At 42.6% G+C, this 12,768-nt stretch overlaps 1 protein-coding gene across 1 annotated transcript; it reads right to left on the reverse strand.

The window, feature by feature from the left end:
- Positions 1–453: 453 nt before the first annotated feature.
- On the reverse strand, positions 454–5,916 carry LOC310868514 (uncharacterized protein; the record flags this gene model as incomplete). Its single annotated transcript, XM_083778970.1, has 3 exons — positions 454–1,380; positions 4,761–5,312; positions 5,650–5,916. The coding sequence occupies 3 exons, from the start codon at positions 5,914–5,916 to the stop codon at positions 454–456; spliced, it is 1,746 nt and encodes a 581-aa protein (XP_083635096.1).
- Positions 5,917–12,768: the final 6,852 nt, after the last annotated feature.

Genomic DNA, 12,768 nt, shown 5'->3' on the forward strand with positions numbered 1-12,768 from the left:
AGGTGGGATAAGACTTAAGTTTGTATTGCTTTGTTTTTTGTCTCTGTTAAAAAAAAGTAAGTACAACTACCGGTACTGATGATAGAACTCACTACTCATTTTGGCAGCCAGTGAAAATAGCCGATCCCCAAGATCAGAAGCACACTACAGTACAGTATGTGTACACTGTGTCAGGATACAAAGTTCTTAAGATGTTTAATTTTATCAGTGATACTATTAATCATTTACCAAACACCACTTTGATCTGGAAACTGGGATCGGCATCTTGTATTCCAAAACCTGTCCCCTTCCTCGACTGTGACTGTTGACTTGATGATGACATTGGCAATGTGGCGCGTTTTGCTCCTACCTAAAAATACAGTTTGTGAAATACAAACAAAACAAAAATTAGCAGAAAGAAGAACTGTCCAATTGTCTCACGGTCCGTCCAGTTGTCAGTTTGAAAGACGGATCTTAGCTGTCCTTGGTAAAGAACACCAGGCGTACGGAGTAGACGGCGTCCACAGTGTAAACAATGAAATTGACAATGGTCATGAAGGTCACCACCAGCAGTTCATCCCAGGGACAGAATCGGAGACATTCGGCAGGTCTTGCGTTGTTCTTGAAGCTGTAGAATGGCCATATCACCATTGTGGTCGTGTACATCACCGCTGCCACAACATTGTAAATAGTCGCCAATTTGTCAAAGGAGAACGGGAAAAATGAGCGCAGCTCTCCGATAGTCAGCAGAACGATGAGGAGGGCAAAGATGAAGCACAGGGAGTAGACGGCGACGCACCACTGGAGCGCCGGCGACGAGGAGTAGTGGTTTGGTTCCAGCGACGTGAAGATAATGCAGGCCACGAACGTCTCCAGGATCTTCAGGAGCCCCGGCACGGTGGAGAGAAAGCCGCTGACCTGTCCAGTGGGGCGAAGACGGGCCAGGGCCACTATGGCCGCATACGTGCCAAAACAAAACCAGGACACGACCGTGGCGCCGATCTGGCGGTAGCAGGTCTTGCAGGTGAAGAAGGTGGGATAGATGATGGAGGCGGCCAGGCACAGGAGGGCCGCCAGCATGGCAAAGGCTGTGGTGAAGTCGTCCCAGGAGATGGGCACTTTGGCACTGAGGGTGGTGAACTCCAGGACGAGGATGAGGAGGGTGAAGAAGCAGCAGAAACACCAGGTGAACATGCACCAGGCCCAGTAGGAGGACTGCAGGTATCCCGCCGACCCCACCAGGCTCAGAGACAGACAAGTGAGGACGGCCGCCACGATGCGCAAGATGCCCTCGGGCTGGGTGAGTGAGCGCACGTCCACGTGCACCATGATGAGATGGGATTGGTGAGGAATGAGACTCACCTTGATGTGACTCTCACACGGCGCACGCTTCTTCTGTGTCTATATGGTTCAGAGTTCCAAATGTTAAAAGTTTCAGAACTTCGATGATTCCATTCGACGGTCTCCAGGAATCTTTACAGTATCTGCCATGCCGTTCAGTAGACACCTTGGGACCTTGTTTCCTCTCTTCCTTTCCCTCCGCTCGTGCTCTTCTTGCTATGCATGCCCCCTCGGCAAACTGCGCCAGAACCTTTTGAGGAACTGACCCCGTGCTTGAGAACTTGAGAAGTGGAACAGGTTAGTTTTAAGGCTGAATTCCACACAACTAAGCATTCCATGTAGACTAAAGGGCCTAAAACGGGTGTGTTCTGTGAGTGAAACACTCAGGTGTGTTCAAACAGAGCATCCTGTGTGTTTCTCTGGGCTTATCTGTGCAGTTTATGATCCTCGCTTCAAGTCCCTGATTGGACGCTGGAAGGCCGTTATCATGCTCAGTTCACAATACAAGCACTGGACTCTGTTCCCAAGCCATGAACTGCTTTAAGATGCTAATCTCAATCTCCATCCAATGCCTCAAGCATAGGTCTCCTCCCATGCAAGGGAGGACTCATTTACTGTATACTAACAGTCTGTGTTATTATTACATTACTGACATTACGGTGTCTGGACAAGAGGGGGCACAAGTACACCAGACTATAGGACAAGGTAGCCAATATGAAGAATCCACACAAAGTGAAACAGCCAAACAGGGAGTGGGGATGATTTATAGAAGGGAAGGAAGGTAAAGGGAAGGAGGGTACAGCAGGGTTGTTTCCACTGATAAGCAATATGATATCGTATGATAATAACTGATTTATTTATATGTTTTATTGTTAATATGCCTGTAGGGCAACATTAATGATGCATTATTTTACGATTTTACGATTCGTTGTGTGAAAAATGTATAGGGCTTAAAGAAAATCTCCAAATCACCATGAACATAGAGCACAGCACACTGTCTACGTTAATAATAATGACAATAACAATCTGGAAATGAAATGTAAACTAAACTTTTGCTGTTTATTACAGTTAATTTATTGTAAACTGTTTGGATCACTTCATCATACATTAGTTTTACTTGAAGGTGATCACATGATGTCCACCTAACGTGACAGTGAGGTTGACTGTTTGTGGAGTGTAACCATGGTCCAGGACCCCACCTCCTCCTCCTACACATTCCATCCTAATGGCTACACTACACACACACACACACACACACTCAGACACGCCTTGTCAAACACACCGGGACAAAGAGTGACAATTGAATGTACAGGCACAACTACACAGTTTCACACCAATGTACTGCACTAAATACTGCAGGTAAGTCCCATAGCAGGAAATTGATCATTTATATATTTAGTTAGTTAGTTGTCTCCGCCTGGCCAAAAGGCATGGACGTCACACACGTGGACATTTCATCAAAATGTCATGCAGATCAGTACAACATGATCTCTATAGGCATTCCATCCTGATTGGCTAAGATTGACATCTACAGTTTGCAGGAGTGGCCCGTTGTGAACAACATGCGTCAGATTGCGGTGAAACATTGCAATCACATTTGCACTACGTTGAGGAACAAATGCCACCCTTTTCTCATATACCGTAATAGTGTATGGTGATAAGAGCGTATTTATTTTATATTACTCCCACAATTCTTGTCCAAACTTCCGTACACATTATCTTTATATAGTCAAGTGAATATATTCCATCCTGATGGCGAACATTAACATACCTGATCTGTGCTCCGAGAAGGACCTTTTCTATCCCCCCCCTCCCCCCATTTCTAATCATGCAAAAACAAAGGGCGATGAATAGTTTTTTAATGTACTACATCAGTACTTTGTGTGCAATTCAGTGGCAAAACCCACTAAAAAAATATATGCAGTATTTTAACCACTTTCAATCTAGCATTACCTATTTTGGGCATGTCATTAGGCGAGAAAACAAATCGGCGATCTACTGTACAAGCTCAAATGTGCTTGTAGATCGGCTATTTATACGATTACAGGTGTGCCTTGGGAGTTTGACGTGCCCATTGGTGTGCCCTGGGCACAAAAGGTTAAAGTAAAACCCCTGCCCTACACAACATACTGTAAGGCTACCTCAGGTTATTCTTGCATTTCATTTCCCACATTTACAGAGAATTCAAGAAGCAGGCAAACCTGGCCTGGGCCATGGCTCAGTGGTCCAGGCACCTTGGCTGGTAATCCAGTCTGGCAGTGGCAGGGGTTCGACTCGCGATCACGACGACCTTTACTGCATGTCTTCCCCCCATTTCCTGTCAGCCTACTGTCTGTCCCTCCATAAAAAAAATATAGAACTAGAAAAAGTGCCCTTCTGGGCACAGGTCTCCACCAGGACTACAGGAGGATAGGAGTGTGTGTGATGTTTGGCAAAATGTTAGGAGTAATAGAAACATGTTTTTTTGTTCGTTTGTTTTTTGCAACAATTTTCTTCATTTTGTTGAGGAAATGCAGAGCCAGATCACTCATAGCATCTCTGAGGATAGAATTCTGGATGAGCAGGACATGTGCAGCATTTTGTACAAAACGGGCCACTCCTGAAAACTTTGGCAATCTTAGCCAATCAGTGTAGGAGCTGAGAAATCTCGGACTCGTCTTGATCACATGACTACAGAGATCATGTGTACCGATTTGCGTGAGATTTGGATGAAATCTGTGCGACTAACATAAACAATGTGTTTTGCAGAAATCGACCTCATGGTGGCGCTACAACCGGCAGATGTGGAGGGATTCAGGGAAAATGTTTTTCCATGGCCTCTAGGGAGTCTACATAAATAAGTTGTATACAGATCGATGCAGTTATAGGTAAAACAGGAATTGCCCTGTTATATCGCCACCGTGAGGCTGATTTGGCTAAAAATGTGTGGCATGTCGTCCTCGGCCTAGTGCAAATCTGCGTGTATAATTTCACGGAAATTGCACACCGTGTTTGTGATTTGTGGCATTTTGTTCGAAACGGACCAATCATTTGAGCTTTGGAAGCCAATCTTAGCCAATCAGGATGGAAGATGGGAAATGATGCAGATCCGTGTTGATTACATGACTATGGAGATAGTGTATACTGAATTGTGTGATGTATGGATAAAATGTGTACGAGTAATCTAGGCTGTTGAGGAATATTTGGGGCAGAGGTTCATCGTTGGCATCCAGGGAGTGTGTGTGCAAAGTTTTAAATGGATCGGGCCAACGGTGCCGGAGATTAGCTGGTAACGGACGGACGGAAAGAAGGAAGGACGGACGGTCACACACACACACACACACACACACACACGGACGGAGTGCAAAACATACTCTCTCCCCATGCCTTCGGCCTGGTGGAGACAATAAAGGCGAAAGCCAAAAAAAAGCATGCAAACCTGCGACCTATTCTGAACCGACTGAACGGACGAAAAAAGACAACTTGACAGAATAAACACTATCCACAATGTAAGCAATGAGGTTGAAACAGGTCATGGCGGTGACCACCACCACCAGATCGCCTGGACTTGGAGTGTACTTGAACCAGTAATAGGGCCAGATCACCACAGCAGTCATGTACATCATCACAGCTAGGATGTTGCAGCCGGTCAGAATCTTTTCAAAGGGAGCGGGGAAGAGAGTCAGCAGACGGCCGATGGTGAAGATGATGAAGAGAAGGGCGACAATGAAGCAGATAGAGTAGACGGCTATGCACCACTGAATCCCTGGGTTTGTGTATTTGTAGGAGCCCAGACACATGAAGATAATGCAGGCCACGAACGCCTCCAGAACTTTGAGGAGGCCTGGGACTGTGGACAGGAAGCCACTGATCTCTCCAGGTTTGGCGCGGGTCAGCCCCACCTCTGTGGCGTACAGGATGAAGGCGATCCAGGAAGTAACCGTGGCTCCAATGCTCCTCCCACAGGAAGAGCAGGTAAAGAATCTGGGGTAGATGATGGAGGCTGCCAGCATCTGGTTGAATGAAAGGTCATGAGATCATATAAAATGGAAGTGGTGTTTAGAAAGTACTATTACTAATTATTTACTTAATTACTGTACCTGTTACTTGGAGGTACTTTTACCTGGATTATTTCCATTTGTCACTAGACTTTATTCTCTGTGACATTTCACAGGCAAATATTGTACTTAATTATTTACTTTGCCGATTTAGATTAAAACCCTAGTATGTAATAGCTATTCAGAAATGACTAGTAAGAAAAAACTACAAAAATTCCCTCTTGACATGACTTGATATTTGACTACAGTGTGGCTATCCCCCTCCCCCAACCATCCAACAGCATCAACCCACCATGAGGGTGGCCAGCATGGAGAAAGCAGAAGTGAAGTCATTCCAGGAGATGGGAATCTTAGCATGGAGCGCAGTGAACTCCAGCCCTAGGATGAGCAGGGTGACGCAGAAGCAGAAGCACCAGGTGAACATGCACCACGTCCAGAAGGAGCTGGAGTAGTATCCCACTGACCCCACCAGGCTGAAGGAGATGCAGGTGAAGAGCAACTCCAGGAGCCTCACGATGCCCACTGGCACTGTCAGCGTGCCAACGTCCAGTGTAACCATGGTGATGGCGATATCTGGTAGACAGTGTAAGTTTGCCTTCTTTCTTTTAGGATTCCCCAGCGAGTTGTCGCCGACGTTTTGTCTCCTCAGTATTGATCAGAGATGACTGCACCGGTGCACCCTTGCGATTTAATTCTCCCTTCTTGATCTTTCAGTTATTTGAATGAACAAGAACATTTGCTTTCTCTGGCTGAGGTCTGCCCTTCTGTTATAGGTGTGTCCAATGCACATTTATATATCATGCCGCTCCCTTCGCCTACGCAACCTTATCAGTACGTCTTTCTGTGTGTGTGTGTGTGTGTGTGTGTGTGTGTGTGTGTGTGTGTTTTCGTTGAGGGGGATGTTGACTGTTGACTTCTGTAGTGTAAACATGCAGTTGTAAGGGTGATGCACATTCAAAAACTAAAAGGCAGTTGAATCATAAACATTCATCATGTAACAGGAAGTAAATTGCAACATCAGGCCTGTTCATCTATTGCACTACTGTACCTTTGTACTTCCTTTACCTATTAGTCCAGTTACTCCAGTAGCTCCATTAATGGAGGGCAACTCTGCAAATGTGTCACATGAGGCTACTAGTGTGATTGTCACTTTGCTAGAGGAAATATAAGGGCAGGAGGATTTTTGTATCAAAGGTCAAATTAGGCTTTGTGTTTGCGGCTTTGGGGGAACGTATAACCAATTTGGCTGACCAATTGAAACAATTTGAAACCCTATTATCTGTTGCACTATTGAATAACAGGGCTCTATTGGCCCCGCATGCATGCACGCACGCACACACACTCTCACTTTGGGTTCCAGAAAGGTTTTGCCTGTGCAATTGAACTTTATATTCAGTTTGACAGGAAGAGATTCATGCTAATCCATTATATTTGTGTAATGAAAAGAAATTTGAAGGGAAAGAAGTAATGGTTGCAAATGAGAAAGAAATATATATACAATTTCTATCTTACATTTCAAAACCACTCTCTCTGTAGGCTGTGACGCAGAAAGAACAGGCAGTGCAGGTGAATCATTCACTGGTCATTGTAATGACTGCTATGGCTTTTTTATTGATTCACAAACATTCGAAGCGGGTGAATGAACAGTGGATCAGAGTTACCATGAGAGTATTCAGGACGGCGTATAGCAAGCTATAGTAATATTAATGCTCTAACATTGCCAGGTTCTACACAGGTTTTAGAATCCTAAACATCCGCTCCCAACAAAGGCAAGGTCAAGGAATTAAGCACAATTTACGAGTAAACTCAAACACAATAATCATCAACTTGTATGCATCCATTGTGGTCAATTGGGACACCATTAATTAAAGGTAGTTCTATAAAATTTGAATTCCACATCACACCACAGTCCCCCACTCACGACCTCCTGCTCCCAGTCAAACACAGGCTCAATGAATATCCCATCCTTAGCACCTACAAGGCCCCACCTCTCTGAACCCCCTATATACGTTATTATTATTATTATTATTATTAAGCCCCTTTCATTAGCCTACTAGTAGTCCTCCATCAGCCATGTTATTCTAGCCAGTACAGTAAACGACTCAAACAGCTTCCATATATGGTGTAAAACTCTGCTGATGTTTAGGATTGCTGACCACCATAGGTTCTCAAATTAAAGAGATGTGAACATCAAAGGATTAATTTAACATGTGACTGGTTTATTTTTCCCATTTCCCAACAACCATATAATGACATAACAATAACAACCATGTGTAACCCCACTAATAAATATTTGAGACAGGACCCAAGATTGATGGTACAAAATTAACAATTATTTTATTTATAAAAACAGGTTACAAAATGACTTTATTTGCATAGCAAAATTGTTAAAAGTGTTTTAGATGACACTGGGAATGGGGTAGAATGGTTATTAAAACAAAACAAACTAACAAATCAAAAGAGAAATGAACAGCGGTCCTGAATTCATAGGGGCCGCTTGTTCAACATGGACCTTAGCCCCTTTCGGGACCCTACGTAAAACTTTTTTGATATTTTGTTGAGTTTTACGTTGGGTCCCTGCTCGCTACTGTATTTTCGTATGGAAATTCCTAAATGCGGATGTGGAGATTCTCTCTAAAATAGGCCCCGCGGCATGTGCCGCCATTATTTTCCTTGAGTTATTCTGAATTCGGTAACTTTAAGTAGCTATACATCCCGGTGCGAATATCTCCTGTGGCGCGGAAGCCGTTAAGTATTTTTAATCTTTGTTTGACCGATTTGGTCGCTTTATTTCTTCTTGTTTGTTTACCGTTTATTGTACCGCCTCCCGGTGTGCGGTTGGCTTGTGAGGCTACGTCCCTGCCTCTGATCTGCTGTGTCATAGCTATAGCGCCACTAGCTAGCCAGATAGGCGGTACAATGAGGTGTCAATAAACAAGAAGAATCCAAGCTTCCAAATCGGGCAAACATATATTAAAAATACTTAACGGCTTCCGCGCCACAGGAGATATTCGCAAAGGTATGTATGTGTACTTATACTTTACATATTCAGAAAGCCTCATACTGAAGAATATCGTCAAAGAGCGCGGGGAGGCGTTTTAACATGTAAACATGAGCCAGTAAATGTTTTAATCAGGTGGCATGGACGACGCGGAACAGGACCCAATGCACTGGGTCGAACAAATGTCAGAAACTTCAGTAGCATTTGGGTTCTGCTTGGAGGGCTACATGGACCTATATGCAATGACAACCAAAGTTCAGTACACACAGATGTTATCAGAACAGCATGGACCTATATGCCAACCCTGTCTAACACTAAACAGTCAACAATATGCAAATCAATAAAAAGGATCCCCTTAGTCCTTACCAAATAGGCCTATAGCTCTCAAGATAAACACATAAACCCTCTCACAATGGTGTCACACAGGAAAACAACCAGGCCTCTGACTCCACCTGCATGCATTTTCAAGGAAGTTGAAAAGCTTTAGCGCCTCCCCGGCGCCTCCCCTGGTCGAAAATTTCCAACTGACTTCAGTTCACTCGACATGCACACTTCTATTGATAAACATGGAAGCGACTGACAAAATACGGGACGTAAAGGCTCAGTTCAAATCTCTAGTTGGATTTTCTGGGCCGATCCTAAATTTCAATTAGTGTAAACCTGCATGGGCCCTACACGTTTTGGATTAATGGTGTGGTAAGGATAAGAAACACTTATTGTGGAAACTTGCGCCGTTTCTGAAACGCGGTGGGAGGGGCCCAGTGTGTGACCTCATCTCGGAGCTACAGAATGAGCGTAGGGAGAGGGCACATATGGGGCTACAGAATCACCTACAATACCGGAAATATATTAACCCATCTCTTTGTTCAGCTGTGCAGAAACGATAATATAGTACTCACACTTCTTCAGTTTCAATGCCTACACGTTTGGGGAGGCCACACCCCAAACAATTGACAGGAAAACATCCACCATTTCAGCAAAAGTACAGACCTGGCAATATAAAACAGTCCCATTGTAGAACATACAAAAATATAATAAAAGTGCATAAACTGCATATACAAAAGACAAGAAAACAGGCTTACCCCTTGACAGATCGGCTCACACATGGTTATTGCGTCATTCACGCATGGCTCCTGGTCTGGAGATGGAATGACTGGTGAGTGAATACTGTGTGCAGACTCTGTGGAGTGAGTGAGTGCAGTGTTTGGATGTGGGCACACCTGTGTTGCCATTGTCTGATGAGTCCAGAGTAATGACGGCAGACACTTGGCCTGCTGATTATTGGTGACAAGAGAAGGGGAGCTCTGGTCCACCAGAGGCTGCCATTTAGGTTGCATGAGAGAATTCAGTTGTGTTTTTGTAACTTTTTGATTGTCTAAATTCTAAAATTATGTTCTGAAATTGACTGGGTGACGGGTGTCCGCTAAGAAGTACATACTTGTTGATATTCAACACCTTGGACTTGGAAGCCTGGTAAGCAAGCGCTGAAGCAGCACTCTTGCTCCCTCTGTCAGCAAAATAGTAGTACTGCTAAAACAGAGATATTTACATTTCATAGCACATAATTCTGCAGATATACTGTAATAAGGCAGCTGCATGGTAATCAATTATTGTTTTTTGAGGGCCCTCCTATATACAGGTTTAATGTTTGTCTTTATTTAGTTTGTTTTGTAAAGACCATTGACAATGAAGGGAAATTTCATTACGTCATATTGTCTCTTTATTGTTAATTGCGTTTAATGTTTTTGATTGATTGATTGAAATATTTATTAACAGTTTGCAGAAGTACAGTACATACGACCCAATTAAGCATTACACTTGTTTACAACAGGGTCTACCATGTTCAATTCATCAAAACATTTAGAGATGTACAAATAGACACTTCAATATAGTCAAAGAACAGAACAGGAATTCATTATTAATGGAGGTAAAAAGGGAAAATAAACATATACAGTGAGGGAAAAGGGGGGGGGGGCGGTGGGGGAATTCAGATTTTACGGGGGCCAGTTTCGAATTGCAGCCGTCCGTAGGTGCCCTTTGAGAGCGGTTTTGAAGGAGTCAACGGATTCAAATGTCTTAATGACTGGTAGGGCGTTGGTGGCATAGGAGCGAAAATAATTTAGTCCCTTGATTGTGCCGAATCTGGGTTGTACATGGTTTGTTGCACTCCCTCTGGTGTTGTGGGTGTGGACTTCGTTAACATTAAGGAAGTATTTAGACAGGTACATGGGTATCTTGGTGGTGTATCGAATCTTGTGGACCAGACCATAAGATGCTGTACTCTGTCGTCGACCCTAAGCAATTCCAGCCTGTCAAAGTGGGCAGGGGTGAGGTGGGTTCGGGGGGTGAGGCCAAGTAGGAGCCTGACCAATTTCTTTTGGGAGGTCTGGAGCCTTGTCTTAAGGGCCTTTGAGGTGCTGTGGTACCAAGAGGTGCATGCATAGTCAAAGAAACCTTGTACGAGGGCTCCTGTTAAGGTCTTCAAGGTGTTTTTGTTGACCAGTGAGGAGATCCTGTAAAGGAATCTTGTTCTTTGATTGACTTTTTTGATTACGTTGGTGGCCATTTTATCACCGGAAAGATTAGCTTCCAGGATGGAACCTAGGTAGGTAATTTCATCTTTTCGTGTGATAATATTGTCACTCACTCTAACCAAGAAGCCATCTGCCTTGCTGTGTTGGGACCGTTTGTTTTACATCACCATACATCACCTATAATCAACATGAGTTAGACTTTAATATATTAGTGCCCCTCACTTCACACAGGTGTGATTTTTAAAATACAGATTCATCACCCAGGGATTCATCTTTCATATACTTTTCATAATATACTACTTTCATAATATACTACTTCTCCCCACTCAAGCCACTGACAAGATATCTGAATGAAATCAAATGGGGGACGACCAAATAATGGCTGAAATCCCCATGACTCAATTGGTTGAATTCAACTGATATGTTTGTACTTTGCACTGTAAGCTGCTTGCTATAACAGTATGATGGCCAGCTAAAATGCACCTTCGTAATACATTAACCTCAGTTATATCAGTCGTTCTTAGAAAGTACACGCACCTTGACAGGGGAACTACAGCAATACAAATGAAAGTGTATTTTGCCATTTGAAACCTCAACGAACTTACAATTCTTGGACAGAAGAGGTACAGGTTTTCTTTTAACTATCCATTGGTATGGTAATGACATTATTATTATATGTATTGTTGTGTGCAGTAAAATGGTATAGCCTACAAGCCAGGTAACGCTTTGAATTTAGCCCTACTGGTTAAACAGCATTAGTGATGTTTTGTTAGTGAACTCTTTTCCTTCTTTTTTTCTTACATTTCAGTAAATTGGCTTTTTACATGTTTTAAAGACATACAATGTATTATAGATGTAAATCATATCATATATCAATATAGTAGAGATTGACTACATTAATTTTCTTTTAGGAAAATCCTAAACAAGTCCATGGCCGTCTTCTTAGAAAAATAAGCCTCCAATAAGACACTACTTCACAGTAGAACATAATTTAAAACACGCCAGCATCATGTGTCAGTCATATAGCTACATCCTTTCAGACTCGGAGAGGATTTTTAAATTAATTTTCTTTTGATTTTGACCATACCTTACGTTACAGTAATGGGAAGTGCAGGATCAAAAACGTTACCCCCTGCTTGTAAGTAAAATTGCAGACATTTCCGTTATTAGAGTTAATATAAATCATAATGTTTGACAAAGTCTGTTAATGAAGCTATTTTAGTTAATTAGGCCTATATTGTCTTTGTAATCATGTGCTCTCTCTGTCAGTTGAAAAGCCATGGAGAGATACCAAGTGGGGGTAAGAAAATTCAAACATTAGATAAGAAATAGTGCATTGTCACACTTTTGGCATATATTTATAGAGATTGTCCATATCTCGTGATTATTGGAATGGACCTCTGGACCCTATCGTACAAGATGAAATAATTCATGGCTCACACATTCAGTAATTAAGTGGCTGGAGTTTGTGCTGAACTTGGTAGTTCTTTTTTGTAATTATGAACAATTCACTGTGATGTCGTTCAACTGCACAAAACATTTGTTTAATTAACTTACATTTTTGTAAATAAAGCTGGAAAGAATGAAAAAGTTTGAATGAATATGCATGCATATATGAATGTGAAAATTTGGAATGCTCATTTTAATCTTGGTGTTATTGGTTAATGAAATTGCATTTGACTAAACATTTATCAATAATCTGATATAAGCCCTCTATTGTCTGGAACGTCTAGAAATGATTCTATTCAACATTCATTTTGTCTTTATTGCTTAGATATGTAAGTCTTTAAGTAGCCTATTTTATTTGCTGAACAGAAAGGAACAAAAAGAAATAGATCTGAACTATGTGAAGGAATACCACCCTGAAAATGAGAAC

The sequence above is a fragment of the Protomyctophum parallelum genome, assembly GCF_964188405.1.
Source record: "Protomyctophum parallelum genome assembly, chromosome: 13".
Lineage (NCBI taxonomy): Eukaryota > Metazoa > Chordata > Actinopteri > Myctophiformes > Myctophidae > Protomyctophum > Protomyctophum parallelum.